The following is a 17,852-nucleotide window of genomic DNA, read 5'->3' as shown; positions in this document are numbered from 1 at the left end:
CAGTTCAGCCTCAGGAAGGAGCCATGTGAAGCCATAGCAGAGTTTCCAGATGTTCTGGAATGTTTTAGTGATGTTATCCGTGGCCTCACACTTTCAGTAGCAGCAGATTCCGTGCTGATGGATTTTAAAATGGCTTTGGGAGGGAGCAGCCACCAGCAGGACCCCTGTCCACCCCCACAGCTCAAAATCACTGGTTGGGTTTTGCCCTGCAGGTCCTCTGTGCCTGGTTCATTGTGGGCTCGGGGGCTGGAGCTGTACCTGGGGAAGAGGGAGAGGATTCTGTGCTCCCTCAGGCTGGGTGTTCTGTTTGCCCTTGCACTTGGTGAGGGACACGTACAGCCAGTGGAGCTGAGGAGAAAATCACTGAAACCCAGAATGGTTTGGGCTGGAGGGACCTTAAAGGGACCTTTAAAGTTCATTCAGTCTCACACCTCCCACTGTCCCAGGCTGCTCCAAACCCTGTCCTGGCCTTGGACACTTCCAGGGATCCAGGAGCAGCCACAGCTGCTCTGAGCACCCTGTGCCAGTGCCTGCCCACCTCCCAGAGAACAATTCCTAATTCCCAATATCCATCCAGCCCTGCCCTCTGGCAGTGGGAGCCATTCCCTGTGTCCTGTCCCTCCATCCCTTGTCCCCAGTCCCTCTCCAGCTCTCCTGGAGCCCTTCAGGCTCTGCAAGGGGCTCTGAGCTCTCCCTGGAGCCTTCTCTTGTGCAGGTGAACACCCCCAGCTCTGCCAGCCTGGCTCCAGAGCAGAGGGGCTCCTGCCCTGGAGTGTGTCCATGGGCTCCTCAGGACTCACTCCAACAGGTCAAGAATGTGCATTTTGAGTCTCTGTGGTCCCTGGTCATTGTCCAGGAAACTGCAGACCGTGTTCCTTCACCATCTTCCCTTGGAGACAAATCTCATTATCCATGTTGAAGTAGGAAAAGTGCCTGTAGCTCTGTGGGTGTTACCTGGGGCTCAGTTCCCCCGTGCCTTCCTCCTTTGCCCACTCAGATGTGTGGGGTGAAAACATGTAAAGCCATAAAAGAGATTGTTACAAATTTGGCTGTGCAGGTAATGACACAGGTGATGTATCCCAGGACAAACTGCTACAGGGGAAAAAGCGGAGAGAGAGGAGTGATTCCTCCTGGGTCAGGATATTTGTATCCTTTTAAAGGCTGAGCTTAATCACAGAATTCCAGACTGGGTTCAGTTGGGAAAGACCTTAAAGCTCATCTTGTTCCACTCCCTGCCAGGGGCATGGACTAAAAGCTTCCACTAAAATGTTAATATTTACCAACAAGAGGAATTCCCTTACAGCTGGGCTTATGGAAAAAGAGGGAATGAAGCAGTGTACTGTCAGGAGAAGGGCAGTGAGGATACCAGCTACTTCTTCTCTGCATCTTCTACTTGTCTGCAATTTGTTAAAGTCCTAAAATCAGGCAAAACACCTGAAACCGAGTCCTGGCATTTTGAGGAAATAGCTTTAGAAAAAGCCTACATTTAAATAAACTCACTGAAGAGTCACAGTTCCTGTTTATTATGTGCCTCCACCCAAATCCAAACCTCAAAACTTCCCAGTAAATCCAATGTGCAGAGATTTGGACCAAGTCCCACCCTGGTGCCATCCCAGCCCCTCCATCAGGAGCAGAGTGTTTGTACTGGAATTGTGTTCATGCTGGTTTTTAAAGGGAGCTCTTCATCTGCACAATTTGTTTGGTGTCAGAGAAGTGCTCTAGTCCTTTTGTCCCTGATTTTAATGGGACTTCGAATATTCCAGGTATTATATACCAATATTTGCAGGAAAACAGTGTTTCTCAGGTGCTGATGCACCCTGCAGGGGAGCAGCCCTGGCTTAGAGAGGCAGCAGAGGAGAACTGCTGCATATTTTTGCTTTGCAGCATTGGCCTGGTGAGGACAAGCTGATTTCAGTGATTCTGGATAATTTGCAAATGAGCTGCTTAAAAAATGTGGCATCCCTGGTGTGATGGGTACCTAAAACCTGCATACTTGAACACATGGCTGTGAATGAGGACTTGTGTTCAAGCAGAGGGATCTGAGCGTGTGTGTGATGATCATTGAAATATCATTGTAATAATGAAAGGCAAACTGGGAGCATTTAGAGGGGAATTGTCCTTGTTTAGTGGTTTAATCATTTGTTGTGCTATTTTTAAAGCTGGAATAGTTCACAGCAATAGTGGGAGAATATGCTTCATGCATTATTTGAGGGGATGCTGTGTAAAAAAGGCTGAAATGAATAAATTTAATAATTCAGGTTTCTTCGCCATCATCTGTAATATTTGCAGATGAGCTGGATGTGTATGTTACAGATACTCTTTCCTGCCAGCAGCTTCCAAGCCTGTTCTGCTGAGTGCAGAGCACACCAGGGAGAAGAAAAAGTGAGTTAGATTTGAATTATGTGGTTGCCAAGATAATGGTGACATTCAGGTGTGTGCAGAAGAGCTGCAGGAGCGAGCAATGCCCTGTCTGTGGTCAGATGCTGGGGGTACCTGGGGCTGATCCTGGCATCTCCAGAGCTCAGTGACATAGCCACAAAGTGGTTTATTTTGTCCCTTAATACTGATTTTAGTCAAAAGCTGCTCTGCCCTGTGTTCAGTGATCTCTGCTGCAGCCCCTGGGAGTGTGCTAAGGGAAAAGGAGAGCAGGAGTTTCCTTGTGCCTCCCCTGGATGCTGCTGGTGTTCCCAAGGCAGCCCCTGGATGGGAGAGGAGCCTTTCATTGGCCAGTGTCTGTGGGAGGAGGAGATTCTGGGCTCTTCTGGGATGCTCTGGCTGAGCATTCTCTCTGCCTTCACTAACACAGCTTTGCACATCAGATAAAAAGTAAAATCTCTCTGTAACCTTCAGTTTTCAGATGTTCTGTGCATTTTGGCAGGAATGGGAGCAGCTGCCTGTGGGGAGGCCAGGAAAGCCTCTTCCCCTGGCGCTGAGTTTGTGCTGATGCACCTTTCTGAGAATCCAGGGCATGCAGAAACCAAAGCTTGGGGGAAATCAAGGTGCTGGGTGTGAGTGAGGAGGGGCAGCCTGAGGAGCTGCTGTTCCAGCCTGCGCTGCCTGGGGGGAGTTCATTAGGGAGAAATGAAGAGACAGGGTTTAAATTATAATCCTCTTACTTTCCCGGAGCTGAATGCCCAGAGATTTCCCTGGTTGGAGGGTTGCAGTTGTTTGGGTTGCAGCGATTGAGTTGTCACAGTGATTGGATTTGGGGCTGTGGGAGGGCAGAGCCAGCCCAGCTCCACAAAGAAATGATGATTCACAATTAAAAGCCACATCCTTGCTGTCACCATCGCTCCACACTTGTGACTGAAGTGACATTTCTGCTGCTGTGGGGGATTTCTTCACCTGTGTCTGAGGCCAAATTCCTGCTGTCCAGGCCAGTGACCCAGGGGAAAACTCTGCAAAAGCAGCCTCAAGGGCTGGTGCATCAACACAGCCTCTGCCCTGCTCCCTTTGTGGTTTTCCTCAATGAAAATCGTTCAGCAGCTGGAAGGAAAACCAAGTCTGGTTGTTAAAAAGGGGATAAGAGGAGATTCCCCCTCCTGTGCAATGACCTCCCCCTCCTGACTTGGCTCCAGGGGCAGCTGCCTTTGGTCTTAGGGGCTTGTGTGAGTAGGAATTTATAAATCTAGGGACAGAGCCCTTACAAGGGACAGTATGAAGAACACAGACTGTGCCTCTGAGTGCCCAGCTGGGGGGTTTGAATCAATATTTGGCATTTAAACAGGTCAGGGGATGGCTTGGGAACAGACCAGTGCAGGTTTTATGCAGGAGGAATGGGGGTGGGCTGGGGGTGTTGTGTTGTTTGGGGAACGAGATGGATCTCTTAACAGTTTTATCCTCTTTCCAGACAGTGCATGTTTTTAGTACTTTATGTCTTGACATTAAATAATAACAATATATGTTTGAAAATGTGTGTGATGGCACTTGGGTGAGTTTTTAGCTGGGTGCTCTCCATCAGTAGTGCAGTGATACATGAGATATAAGGAGATGTAAACCCACCTGGGCAAGGGACCTGCAGCCCCTCGTTGGTCTGTGGCCATGCAGAGAAGGCCTCTGGGGCTGCCCGTGGCCCTGGCAAGCCCCAGGTTGTTCTGGAATGTTCTGATTACTCTGTCCCGTGCCTCCCAAGAGATGTAAGCTCAGTGCTGGTGTCCAGGGGAGCTGGACCCATGGCTGTGGGGCTGGGAAGTGAAGGTTTGGGGCTGGGAAGTGAGTGGGAATGTGAAGGTTTGGGGCTGGGAAGTGACTGAGGATGTGAAGGTTTGGGACTGGGAATGCAGAGGTTTAGAAATGGAATTTGGAGGTTTGGGACTGGGAGTTTGGAGGTTTAGAACTGAGAATTTGGAGGTTTGGGACTGGGAATTTGGAGGTTTGGGGCTGGAAATTGAGAGGTTTAGAACTGGGAATTTGGAGGTTTGGGGCTGGGAATTGAGAGGTTTAGAACTGGGAATTGAGAGGTTTGGGGCTGAGAATTGAGAGGTTTGGGGCTGGGAATTGAGAGGTTTGGGGCTGGGAATTGAGAGGTTTCCTCCCAAGGTCACAGCGCTGGCAGCGGCCGCGCAGCTCCTGAGTCACGGTCATGTGCTGGAGCTGCGGGTCCAGTTCTCCTCCTCGTGTGTAACTTCAGTAAATATAGACCCAGCAGCCTTCCCTGAGCCGGGAGGATTCGGGAATCTGCCACAGGGATTAACCCCTTCCCAGCCAAGCCGGCACAGAGCTCAGCAAGTGACACTTTTTTGCCCGGGGCTGGAAGGGTTTTGTTCCCAAAAGATTTTTCCAGAGGCAGAGCTGGGTGACTCAGCTCTTTTGAGCCTGATGTGTGTACTTTGCCTGTTTATTCCCAGGACAGGCAGTCCCAAGGGAATCATGTTACGCTGCAGGCTCAGTGTTTATTAACCAGCTCGGGTCTGAGCTAAGAATAACTTTTTTCAGTTGTTTTGTTGATAGTGATTATTTTTCCTTGCTTAGCACAGGCAGCAGCTTGAGGTGGAAACAGTCCAGAGAAAGGATTTTCCCAGCAAGTTGTGGGAATACATAAACACTCAGCTATTATCACCTTCCTCTCCTGAACAGCCACAGCTGAAACATAAAATCAGGAAGGTGAGAGCTTTAAGGGAAGCAGATTGCTCTGTCTTGAAGCGGAGCAGCTCAGCAGCGCTCTGTCCTCTCCCAGAGTTACTTGAACTTCAGGGATTCAATCCAGCCTTTAGATGCTTCAGAACCAACATTTGTCTGCAGAACAGTACTTGCTTCCCTGCCTTTCCCTCTCTGGGGGTTTATTTAGGGGACTTTTGGAGCATTTCCTCACTGATCTCTTCATTCCCTCAGTCCTGCCCCGGTGCACAAGCCCTGTGTGGCTGCACGTGACCACGTCACTTTCTGTACCCATTTAGCTGCTTGGCACAGAAAAAAATCCTTTGGCAGATGAATAGATGCAATGCTTTAATCAGCTGATGTGTATGAAAAGCAGCAGAGTGCTGTGATTTATTCTGTTGGATCTTTGATAGTTTATTTAGGCTCCCACAGCCAATGTTAAGTCAATACCTGCAGAAATTTGTAAACCACTTTTCCCTCCCTTTTCTTCCCCCTATTATGGTTTTAACACGAATACCAGTTAAGGCAATGTCCCTCTGGTTGGAAACATGTGGAGCAGAGGCATTTACTATTGTGCAATAGTTGTAAAACCTACTTATTTAGCTGATGTTTGTGGTCTTCAGTGGGATTTGTATTGCACTTGTTCCTTACTTGTGACCTCGCACCCATGGGGGTCATCTGTCCAAAACTGCCATGGTTGATGACACCTTTGTAGCAGAAACCCTTCTCTGGCCTCTAGTTAAGCCTTTGTATGTTTTTTCCTTTATTTATAACTTCATGCTGTGCTTATTCTGGTAGGATTTAAATACTACAGCAAGTTTAACCCTGGATTTTGTCACAGTGTCACAAGTGACATGTTACCATGAAGTGCCTTTGGCACTGTGTTTCTAAATACCTGTTTTATAGTTTTCCTGCTAAAACCCAGAGGATTTTTAGGCTTAGTGACAGCTGTGCTCCCTTTCTCTCACATCTCCATTGGCCTGGGTGATTAAAAGAAAACAGGGGCTGTTTTGGAGGTGGGTACAGATTTTGGGGCAGCATCAGGTACCTGACTTACCTTTGGGAGTCATATCAGAGCTCTGCTCTGTCACATGCAGTTTAAGCCTGAAGAAAATGTTTTCATGAGCCTAAAGATGGGGAAGAATAGTAGGTATTTTCTTCTCTTGTTGCTGAGGTGCTGTGGGAGCAGCAGTTTGGGATGAGGTCTCATCTCCTGAGATGTGGAGTGGAGGCACAAGGAGCCAGTGATCAACTGGTGCATTTATTGGTATTATTTGTTTATAATATTTCCCAACACAGTCACCTATGCTGTGTGCTCACTGCTGCCTGGTGGGAGAGATATAAGGGAGAATGGCTTTAAACTGAAAAAGAGTAGGTCTAGGCTGGATATTAGGAGGAAATCCTTCCCTGGGAGGGTGGGCAGGCCCTGGCACAGGTGCCCAGAGCAGCTGTGGCTGCCCCTGGATCCCTGGGAGTGCCCAAGGCCAGGCTGGACAGGGCTTGGAGCAGCCTGGGACAGTGGAAGGTGTCCCTGCCATGGCAGGGGGTGGGACTGCATGAGGATGATTAAAATCCCTTCCAACCCAAACCCTTCCATGATTCCATGATAGGAACAGCAGCATCTGACCTGTGGAAGCAGCCTCAGTCTCATATTGGGCAGAAATCCCAGATGCAGAAAGTCAGCAGCAGGATGCTACAAAGGCAGGACAGCTTCTCCAGGTTGTGGGTGAAAAGAGTTTCCTCATTTCTCCTTAGCTTTGGGTTATTAATTCTGGAATGACACTGACACTGATTCCAGCAGAATCACTCCTCAAGTAAAAGGGGAAAAGAGTTGATGCTGCATCTGACATCTCAAAAAAAAAAAAAAATAGAAGGCTTCTTTCCATTTAGTTATTTACATTAATTAGGTTTTGGCAGTAGTGAAAAGGGAGGGAAGGGCTGGCTGGAGTGGATTGGATCAGAAACTCCTGGAGAGGAGGGACAGAGCAAACCTGCCCTGCCCACCCCTCAGAGGATGCTTCTGCCATCAGGAGCTGAGCAAAGCATTTAATTGCTCTTGAACCAGAGGCTGTGCTGCTGTATTGGTATAAACTCCTCCAGAACAACACTGTCCAGCTAAATACCCTGCCCAGTGTGTTTGGTGTCCTGGATCACAGTAAAGACATGGTGATGTACTTGGACACACACATTTTGTCATCATTTTGACCCAAAAAGCTGTGAAAATGAGGCAGAAGCTAACAGAAGGTCCTGCCTAGTTAAGTTGTGTGGAAGGAGCAGTGTCCTCACGTGTCTGTGCAGTCATGTCCAAGTTTTGCTTTTTAAAAAGCAGTTCCAGTGTGGTCCCAGAGTAGGAACAGAAGCTGTTGCAGCTGTTGGGTTTTGGGATGGGGCTATTTTTGGGCCGTGCTTATTCCCCTCATCCCCTCTACCATGTTCATTTGTTTTATTTGTTGTATTTTTCCTTTTTTTCTTCTTGACACCAGGGAATTCCTGGTTGGATTGTTTCTGAACTATATTTCCATTTACCTTGTGCTGCACTTTAATCAGCAGGTGATTAATCCAGCGATGAGAAAGCAGAAAAAAAGAGACAATGCAAACTGTACCCCTGTGCTGGCTCTTCTGGGGCATCTCCAGTCCTGGGGCAGCTCTGGGAGCCTCAGGACAGGAAGGACCTGGAAGGGCTGGAGCATGTCCAGGGAAGGGAATGGAGCTGAAAGGGGGCTGGAGCACCAGGAGGGGCTGAGGGAGCTGGGAAGGGGCTCAGCCTGGAGAAAAGGAGGCTCAGGGGGACCCTTCTGGCTCTGCACAGCTCCTGACAGGAGGGGACAGCCGGGGAGTCAGGCTGTGCTCCAGGGAACAGGGACAGGAGGAGAGGGAACGGCCTCAAAGTTAGATTGGATATTGGGAAAATTCCTGCATGGAAAGGGTTGTCCAGCCTGGCACAGACTGTCCAGGGCAGTGGTGGAGTCCCCATCCCTGGGGGGATTTAAAAGATATGTAGCTGTGGCCCTTGGGGACATGGTTTAGTGGTGGCCTTGCCAGTGCTGGGAAACAGTTGGACTTGAAGATCTCAGAGAGATTTTCCAATATTACCAATTCCACAATCCTATGGTTCTTGAGAGCAAAGACTGTGGCAGGCTGGTGACTGGCTTTTGTGCCATTACAATAATAAATAATTTTTAAAAATAATAATGTAAATTATAATGATATTTTTCAAAAAGAATAAGGAAAAAGGCACTCTGAAAAGTTATTTCTAAATGTCTCGTTAAAATGCGTCATCGGCGGAGCTCCAGAGCTCCAGTTTATTGTTACTTTGGGCAAATAACACTTGGGGAGAGCATCTGGTGGGATAAATTGTTATAGCCCATGGAAATGGGTGGAAGTAGGAAAAATGTGCAGAGCCTGTAGCCACGGCCTGCCTTCCATCTGGGATGATTTTGGGCTGTTCCATTGCATTGCAAATGCTTTAATGCAGCAGCAGCTTCTGTTAAACACACTCAAGGTTGTTTCTTGCTGTTTGCCTGATTTTGGAGGATTTACTGGTATTGTCTGCAGGTCTGGCTTTCCTTGGAAGCTGGTTCAGGGGAGGCTTTTGGAAAAAGGTGACAAGGCCTTTGGACACTGTGTCATGTGCCTCCTGGGTTGTTTTCCACTGCAGCACTTGGGGAGCTCAGGTGATAAACAGTAGCAAACTGACTTATAAAATAGTAGTAAACTCTGACTAATAATTACTAATGGAGCCGTTACTAGTGGAGCTGTTAGTAGAGCTACAAGCTGCTCCCATGAGAGGCAGTGTTGATGAATTGGTCCTCAACAGAGATGGTTTTTCTGTTGCAATCTTTTCGTCTTTATCTCCGTGTCAGTCCCTCCAGTTGATAACACGTTCTGTTCCTGGTTTGGGGATGAATGATTGGATCCACTCACTTTGCTTCTCTTGTTCCCTGGCAGGCTCCTTATCCCTCAGGACAGAATGCAGCTCCCACCACGCTGGTGTACCCTCAAGCCCCTCAGACAATGAACACGCAGCCTCAGACCCGCTCGCCGGTAAGGAGCCCGCGCTGCCTCCCCGCTGCTCTCTCCTCCTCACTCGTGTGTTTCTCTGTCTGTGTGTGTCTGTAGCACGGGGCTGGTTCTCTGCAAAGCCCATTTTACTGACCTGGAAGCACATCCTGAATGGCAAACCTTGAGTTTTTCAGACACTATCCTGGTAGGATAATTTTCCTTCTGAAGTTCCTAAAGAAGCGATGAAGGGATTCTCATCTACCTTCAAATAACACAATTTATTTTTAGCCTAGTTGCTTTCAGGTTCACTTCATTATAGAGTTCAGGTTCATTGCCAGAATCTTTCTCTTTTCTTCTTTTTTTTTTTCCTTTTTATTTTTTCTTTAAGGATGTGTTTTGTGCAGGGATAGACCAAAGATCAAACAGAAGCAGTTCTCTGCAGCAGCACTCGCTCTCCAGTGGCCTCTGGGCTTTGCTCCCAAATCAGTGCCACCGATCAGTTCTAACCCTGGAGGTGCTCACATGTACCCTAGAGCTTCTGTGTACTCAGATCTTTTTGTGCTGAGCCCCTTTTTCATCCGACTTCAGGTTTGATCATCCTTCACAGTCTTGTTTTTTTGGGGATGGATGTTTATTGTGATACTGCTCTGCTGTTGTAGGACTTCAGTTCCCCATACCAGGTACTTTCTGGGGATTCTCTGCTTGTAGCACAGCTCCACATGATGTCAGAAGACCCTCCTAGGGCATCAGAGGCTTTGCCCAGCTTCTGGAGGCATGGTGGCTTCCCATCACCCCATCTCAGGGCTCCATCAGCCGAGGGAGCAGCAATCCTGCACCTCCTGCCCCTCCGTGTCAGGACACCTTCAGGTTGCCCATAACCCCCTGGTGCCTTCCCAGCACTCTTCTCTCTTTAGGGTAAGGTGAAAGCTCCTGGAGCAGACTGAAGCCTCTGAGACAGAGGAGCCTGTCCACAAAGCAGGTATAAATGCAGATAAATCCAGGGCAAGGATCTCCAAACCTGCAGCATCACTGGGGCACTTGCCCAGTTCTGGAGGTTTCCCCTCCAGGACGTGCCAGGGTTTGTTCTGAGACCCCTCAACCTCTGCTGATGAAGGAGCCAGGTAATGCTGACTTTGAAGTTCTTTGATGTGGACAGCTGGGAATTTGTCCTTAGTGCCCCATTCTGATCAGTAATGCAGGACACTGCTGCTAAAGCTCTTCCCTCAGTAAGTATAATCATCTTTCTCTTTAATTGTTGCAAAGCACAACTAAGCTGCTATGGTTAGAACTGGAGCAAAAACTTGACTGAAGAGCTGCATCTCTAAACCAGTTTTTTTGACAGCCCAGCAGAACAGTGCCAATACATTGCACAGAAAACTGGAAGAGGAGGAAGGTTTTGGAACAGAGTCCGGTTTACAGGTCCCTGGCTGGAAGAGGCTGGATAAAATACTGCATTGTAAGCAATATAACAAACTGTACTCCTTCTTGCAGGCACTTGTGCCCATGGCACCGTTTTTATTTCTTCTTCCTTTCTTTATTATATATATTTTTTTACCACATCCTTTTTTTGTTGGCTACAGAAATGCACTGGTTTTGCTTCTTTGCTGAAAGCACGAGCTGCCGTGGCAGCCTCTGCCAGGTGAGGTGGTGCCACAAGGGCCCAAAGCTGAATTACAGCTGGGGGGTCTGACCTGGGGTAGGACAGAGACCAAGGCCCCCTGGGCTTTGTCACTCAGCAGAGAGAGAATCTGCAGGAAATTTGGCCAGTAAATGTCAAATTTTTAGGGTTTTGGCCCCATAACTGAGGAGGTCCCGAGGAAGAATTTTTCTGCACCTGTCAGCCTTGTTTGGATTGTTCTGAGCTCTCCTGTGTGCAGGTTTTGCCATGTGCTCTGCTAGTGCCCATCTCACCCCATGACTAAAAGCTGCTCCCACCCATCACATCTCATTCCACCTCTCACCCCAAAGCAAATGCAAGACTAGCCCAGGCCTGAGCTACTCCTGCATTTGGTTCTTCGCTTGATTTATTTATTTGTAATTTAATTATTATTTTTTTCAGTTTATTTTTTAACCGTCCCATTTGGTGGTGAGGGGAGGGTGAGGAGGGGAGAGGAGGGTGGCAGGGTGGCTGTGCCATCCCTGGGTTTCTCTGGCACGGCTGAGATGGGCAGGCAGGGCTGGTGCAGCCCCTCCCTCGAGCCAGAGCTTCCTGCATCTGCTCTGCATCCCTTTGGGAGGGCAGAGCTCAGGTGTTTGTGCTCCCCCAGGACAGCTGCCTTTGCAATCCCTGTGTGCTCCCACAGCGGGAATTGCAAAGCTCCAGCTGGGGAAGGAAAACAAAATCCGGGTCCTTCAGCACTGCTGAAAGTTCCCCATTAGCCCTTGGCCATGCCAGCCCCATCTCAACACAAAGTGTCCAATTTTAGGACTTCTGCCCAAAAAAGATACCCTGGAGAGGATGCTGGAGCAATCCAGGAGGGGTGAGGTGTGCCAGCCCAACATCTGCAGGGACAGAACATTCCTGTGTCCATGGAGCAGTGGGCAGGACTGCAGGGAGGGGGAGATGGGGCAAGGTTGGACCCAGGATTTCTAAGGTTTTCCTATCTACTGTCTTCATCAAACAGAGCAAAAACAACCCAAAGTGTCTCTTTTAAGCCAGCAGTGACTACTACAGTTTGTTCTGTTGCTTACAGCTATTAACAGGAATAATTCCTATCAAACAGAATTATTTTTTAAAAATTCAAAAATCAAGAGCCAGTGGTGACCAGTGCAAGATAGATAGAGGGCATTTTTCACCAGCTTGGAGCTTTTATTTTATTTCTTGTAACACACATTATTTTCCACCATGGAATAAACTTTGGCCTCTTCAGATATAAACTTCCAGCTCTTGTTTTAGGTGCAGTGAGGACAAATCTTTTCTGTGCAGCAGGGATGAGAGAGGTGCCTTGGCCCTGAAGTGCAGCAGTACAAGGTTTCTGCATCCCAACATCCTCTTTTTGGCTGTTCTCTTTCATTGGTGTCCAACACAGAACATGCAGCCCCGTGGAAAGGCTCAGCCCTTCCAGGGTACCTTTAGTCCCTTTTCCCAAACACAAGATATTCAAGCTGGTTTAGGGGAAATTCTTTGGGAAAACAAGGACTTGAAGTGCTTTTTTCTCCAGAGACTCATCCAGGTACCTCTTTCTCCTCATCCACAGAGCCACTGGGAGAATGCTGAGAGGCTCTGAGTCCTTCTGTTTTATTAAAACAGAAATTACAGCTTTTTAGTTTCACAAGGTGACCATGCTTTGCTTTTTTACTCTTCATTGTAAGGCTTAGAGAAAATTTTCCAGGGTGAGAAAACTATTTGGTGAACCAGTGCAGGTCATTCTTTATAAACTCTTGTCCCAGGAACAGTCTGTGTGTCCATATTTACTAATTTCTGAAGGTTTTTATGACTTTCATCCAAGTGTCACCAAGTGCCACCATGAGGTGAAGGTAGAAGGAGTGTATAAACACCAGGATTAGGAGAGTAGTTCTTGGAAATCCTTAAATCTAGGCAATTTAAGTGTTTATAAAGGAAAGGATCAAATTGACCAGTGAATATTTATGCTTTGCTTCATGTTTGATGGCATTAGAGGAGCTGTAAGGGCTGCAAGTGAACCCAGGCCCACTTTTCCTTATAAAACAAACTTATTAAGAAAGTCACTAATTAGTACCCAGTTTTGATCACTGTTGTGAGGCAGAAGTAAACCACAGTGAGCCCCTGAGTGAGCAGAGGTGGCTGTGCTGAGCCATCACAGCAGAGGCACGTGGTGGCTAAAATCCACTATGGATGTAGTTGTGGTCACTGCAGTTAATTACTGGAGCTGTTATCAGTAGAATTCTCTGCTCTAACTGTGGAGCTCTGCTCGTTACACTAAGAATTATGGGTTTCAACACCTAACTCAGCTCTGGAAGTGGGTACCTTGTCATCTTTATTTATATTTTCCATTTCTTGCATTCATTTTTATTTCTATTTTAACAATCAGTTCCTTATTGGGAAATGCTTTTAATGTCAACTGAGCATGTTAAATTGGGGTTATTTTCCTCTGTGTGTGGCCCAAGCGAGTGGGAGATGATTCAGTGGCCTGAGCTCAGGGCTGGGACCCAGGAGCTCCTGTTCTCCATCCCGGCTGCGCCGCTGCTGCCTCCAGGGGTCGGTGGGCCTTGGCTTTCAGGCAGGGGGACACATCCACTCCCTACAGGGCTTTGCTCTGACCCCAGGGCAGCAGCAGGGCTGGACGTGCCAGCAGTGGCTGCTCTTTGCCTCAGGGGTGTCCCTGTGGCTCCCTGGCTCTTCCCAGCCGTGGGTCTCCATCCTCTGCTCCCCCAAAGCCCCCGAGCGGCTCCAGCCCAGCTGCTCTGACCATTGACCTCCAACAGCTCCTCAATCTCCACTGCTGCTCGTTTTCAGTTGGTTTTTTGGTTTCGTGTGTTCTTCCCAGGCAGGATAAGGAATGCCTGCCTCCCTGAGTGCCTTTAGGATCCCGGGCAGCGTTGGCTGTTTGTCCCAGCTCCCAGCACAGTGCCCGTAGCGATGTCCATCGTGGCACCTCAGTCCCTGTGTGTCGCTGTCCTGCAGCAAAGCTTTTGACTGTGTCGTTGTCATTTTATTTTCTGTGGGTTTATTTTGCATAGAGTGTGACATTTTGGTTCGTTGTGGTGTTTCTGACTCTTTGTGCCTTTCCTTTTGTGTTTGTTTCTCCCGCCTTTCCTCAGTTTGCAGCGGGGCCTCGACCTGCCCATCACCAGGTACAGTACCTGCCCCTTCGTTATCACCCTGCACTAATTGCCTGGGGGGTGGGGGTGGAGGTGGCTCACCCACTAACCCGAGTGGAGGAAAGCAGCCCTGCAGTAGCTCCTGGCACGTGCATAACCCTGCTAACAGCTGCCTGCACCTGAGTGACACTGACCTCACCCGGGGTCACTGCTCCCATTAACCACCCCCGCCCCCAGGGGAGGAGAACCTCTGGGAGTCATTGCCTGGGGTGTGTGGGGTTCCCTTGCCTTCTCACATCACTAGAAACTTGTTCTGAGTATTCTGACCCCAAACGAGTCAGTGGTTTCAGTTTCCTGAAGATGTCACCTGAGGAAATCCTGCTTTTCCACCTCAGAGCAAAGCAAACAACTTCCCAGGTCCTGCCTTTGTTGTGTGACACCCCTGGTTATCTGTCACCATTGCATTGCTTGGTGTCCTTTTCACTTAGCCCACAAAAGCCAGGCCTGTAGGAAACTTTTAGTGTTCCTGTTGCATGACTTGGACTTTGTGAGGAACCACTTCATTATTAAGAAGGAGATCTAGGAATAGCTGTGGCTCATGCAACTCAGGGGTGGCAGAACTGGGACTTCTCCAGTGTCAGGACAGAGGCACAGGCCTGTCTGGAATTGTCTTTTCTTCAGCTCCTACACTCCTCTTTGCCAAAACTCTTATCCTTGGGAACTGATTTTGGTGCTTCTTGTAGGTTTTGAGGGAACAGAGGTGGCACTGCTGGTGGGAAAGGGTAGAGGCAGGACAAGGCAGGGAATCTGTCCCAGAGCTCTCTTGGCTTGGAAGAGACAGGTTGTTTCCACAAGTTAATAGGAAAAGAAATCCCATTAATCCTGTGGTGTTAGGACAGGGGCTTGGGGCATGGAAGGTTTGTTCCAGGGAATGATTTTGTTCTGATTTCAATCATGTTCCTGAGCAGTTGAACACTGGGATGGGCAGTGTGGGGAGAGCAGGTAAGTGTTAGGTGGGCACAGCCCCCACAATCCCCATCATCCTTGTTCCTTCCAGCTCAGGGAGCAGCAGGGGAGCTGGAGCCTTCCAGAGCAGGGCAGAAAAAGGAGTGTGAGGAGTAGAATGAGCCATGTGCAGCTGTTGGCTCAAAGGCAAAGGTGGCATGGGCCCTTTGGGACAGTGATTTCTGTGTGTGGCTGGGCAGGCAGGGGCAGAGGAATGTTTGCAGGGTGACTGCAGGGGCAGCCTGGGCAACCATGGGGGCATCAGGATCTTCTTTAGGTGCTTTTGTTGTTGACCTTAACTTCAGGTCAGTGTTCATACTGCACAATACAGGGAGTGCATTACTGCTCTGCAACTCCTTGGTTTCTTCAGGGTCATTCCTAAGGATGTATTCACTGGGAGCCATTTCATGTTCTCCTAAAATTTACTGAGCTTTCTTTAAGCAGGTTTTGGCCCATGAGTCTTGAGGCAGCACATCCTTGGAGGAAATATTCCTGTGACTGGGGCTTTACTGGTGGGACTTGGCCTCCAGTCAGTCAGAATGGGATCCAAAACTTTCCTTTGGACCCAGTTACAGCCCTGCCCTTACTGTGCTTGTAAATTCCAAGTGTTTTCCTGGTTTTATCACAGTTAGATTTTTGTCTCTGCTACATTTGAATCTGCTTATAATCATCTGTGAGAAACTGTCACCATTAGAGGAATATTCCAGGCTTTATTCCCAGTTACATCTGTCATGTGCTGCACCAGGACAGGCACAGAGACACCTGGGCTGTGGATGAGCTGTTTGTTTCCTTTAACCCAAAACCCCATGGTGTGGACTGGGGGTGCAGACAGGGATTTTGGTCCCTGCCACGTGTAGGAAGGTCACAGCTGCGGGGACAAATTCATCCCAAACCCAGCACTCACAGGGTGCTCGAGACCAACATAAATAATTATCCTCACAGGAGAGTTTTTAAACTTGGTTAAACTGTGTAACAAAGCTGAGAGCTTTGAGACTGAGATTTGTAAGCTAGAAAATGCTAATAAGTAAATTTGCCTCAGCAGGGTTAGTATTTACTGCAGCAACTCCACCTTCCCTTTGAAGGCAGCAGCAGCACCATGGGGTTTGCAATTCCCTGTGTCCATCCCAGCTTTTATTAACATGTGCCTTGTATTGATTCTGGGTCTCCTTCAGGCAAATAATGGATTGTTCTTCAGTGTTACTGCCTGTAATTATTGGATCTTTAAGGTCCTCAAATGAGCATGATTGAAGCACCTGGAGTTGAATGACAGCTTTATGAGCAGGGTTTTTTCCTGCATGGAAATGGAAATGCCTGCCCTGGAGTTGGACAGCGGGAGTTGGTGGAGGCAGTTAATGCTGAAGGAAGTGTGACCCCACTGTGAGAGAGAAAATAGCGGAGATTTCGGGTGGTACCAATAGTGGCTGAAGGGAAATGAAATAATTGCAGCAGTTCTGACTGGAAGTTTAAGTGTGCATCCAAGATCACACACTGAGAATCTGCAGGAAAACCTCACTTCATAAGAGACAGAAAACAGCCCCTACAAAGTGTTTTGGCCAGTATTTTTGAATGCACTATCAGCTTGTGCTTTTTCCCCAAGTGCTGTGGCACATGTAGCTGTTCCCTGCTGGAATTGCTGCTCCCTTTCCCACTTCCTGCACAGACTTTCCCTGTTTTTTCTTTCTGCATGAGGCTCTGGAGTCACTTTGTTGCTTCTGATCCTCAAAAAGCACCATTGAGAACAGCAGTTTTCTTCTAGCTTGAGCTCCAAAATGCAAATTTTTGTTACATTTGAATCTGCCTCAAACCCCTTCACTTGTGAAGTGACTTGGGGAGTGTGGGGTTTATTTTAGAAATGGGTGCTCAGAAGAGGCTGGTGTGATTAAAAACAGAAATCAGAAATACAAATTGAAATGTGGTCATTTCCTTTTGACTTGGACTGTGTTTGAGATGGGTTTCTGCTCATGGCTCAGACTCTCACTTGAGGCTGCTGATGGGATTTATTCCAGTTTTAGCTTGGGGTTGCTTGAGTTCCTCTGGGTGTAACTGCTACAGGAGAATGGGCTTGGCTGGGTGCTGCCGTGGAAAAGCTTTGGGACTTGGAGAGGTTGGGAGTTCACTCCCTGAACTGAGCCAGCTGATCATTTTGTAGCTTTTTTGGGGTATTTCAAGTCAAAAAGCGATGGGAGACTGCTGCAGTCACTTCCCTGTCTGCATCCATGAGTGCGTGAAGGAGCTACCACATCTAAATACCAAAATGAGCTTTTTCCCTTCATTTTATGATTTAGTAAATAATAAAACAGGGGCAGTCAGAGGGGAAGGAAACAAGCTTTGTCTTGAGCCAGCCAAAAGAGCTGCACTGAGGTGCTGGGGAAGCAGGGCTGGGGGTTGTGCTGCAGTTCCTGCTCCTGGAGGAGGGACAGCACAAGAGGAAATGGCCCCAAGCTGCCCCAAGGGAGGTTTGGCTTGGATATTGGGAAAATCTCATCGTGGAGAGGTGGTCAGGCACTGGGAGAGATGGAGTCAGCATCACTGGAAGTGTTCAAACAATGTGTGCATGTGGCACCTGGGAACATGGCTTAGGGATGGACTCGATGATCTTAGAGGGTTTTTCCAACCTGAACAACTCCACAACTCTCTGATCTTCACATCTCAGGGCTGCAGCTCCTCAGTTCCTTCTGCATTGCCCATGCAGGCACCTCCTCCCTCCCCCAGGCCAGGCTCAGGTTATCCCACCAAAGGCTGGTGCCTGGTGGCGCCAGAAAGACTAAAAATAAAAAACAGGGGCACCAGAAGCTTGAGTGAAGTGTGGAGCTTGGGTGACAACTTGGACTTTCCTTTTGCTTCCATTCTCCAAACCTCCCAGAGGTCTCCATGGACCCATCACAGCATCCAGCCATGAGCCTAGGGAAAAAATGTGTTTGTCAGGCTGAGCTTAGCATAGGTTTGTTTTCAGGCTCTTATCCCAGATTTCTATTTTGGTGCAGCTTTGGGGTCCAAGGGAGCACTCC

General features: G+C 48.4%; 1 protein-coding gene across 24 annotated transcripts in view; it reads left to right on the top strand.

The window, feature by feature from the left end:
• EIF4G3 (eukaryotic translation initiation factor 4 gamma 3) overlaps positions 1–17,852 on the top strand; it is a 140,908-nt gene that overhangs the window by 59,368 nt on the left and 63,688 nt on the right. For 13 of the 24 annotated variants that reach the window (XR_010350110.1, XM_064397048.1, XM_064397036.1 and 10 more), the window contains 3 exons: positions 9,046–9,141; positions 10,442–10,555; positions 13,840–13,872. Coding sequence is in view for 23 of the 24 variants with exons in the window: in XM_064397048.1 (XP_064253118.1) it covers positions 9,046–9,141; positions 10,442–10,555; positions 13,840–13,872 (243 nt within the window). In the remaining variant the exon portion in view is untranslated. The remainder of the gene's footprint in view (positions 1–9,045; positions 9,142–10,441; positions 10,556–13,839; positions 13,873–17,852) is intronic. The other 11 variants (XM_064397054.1, XM_064397053.1, XM_064397051.1 and 8 more) reach the window with 3 other exon arrangements.

This window comes from Passer domesticus, chromosome 22 (genome assembly GCF_036417665.1).
Source record: "Passer domesticus isolate bPasDom1 chromosome 22, bPasDom1.hap1, whole genome shotgun sequence".
Lineage (NCBI taxonomy): Eukaryota > Metazoa > Chordata > Aves > Passeriformes > Passeridae > Passer > Passer domesticus.
This window is presented reverse-complemented; position numbering and strand designations above follow the sequence as displayed.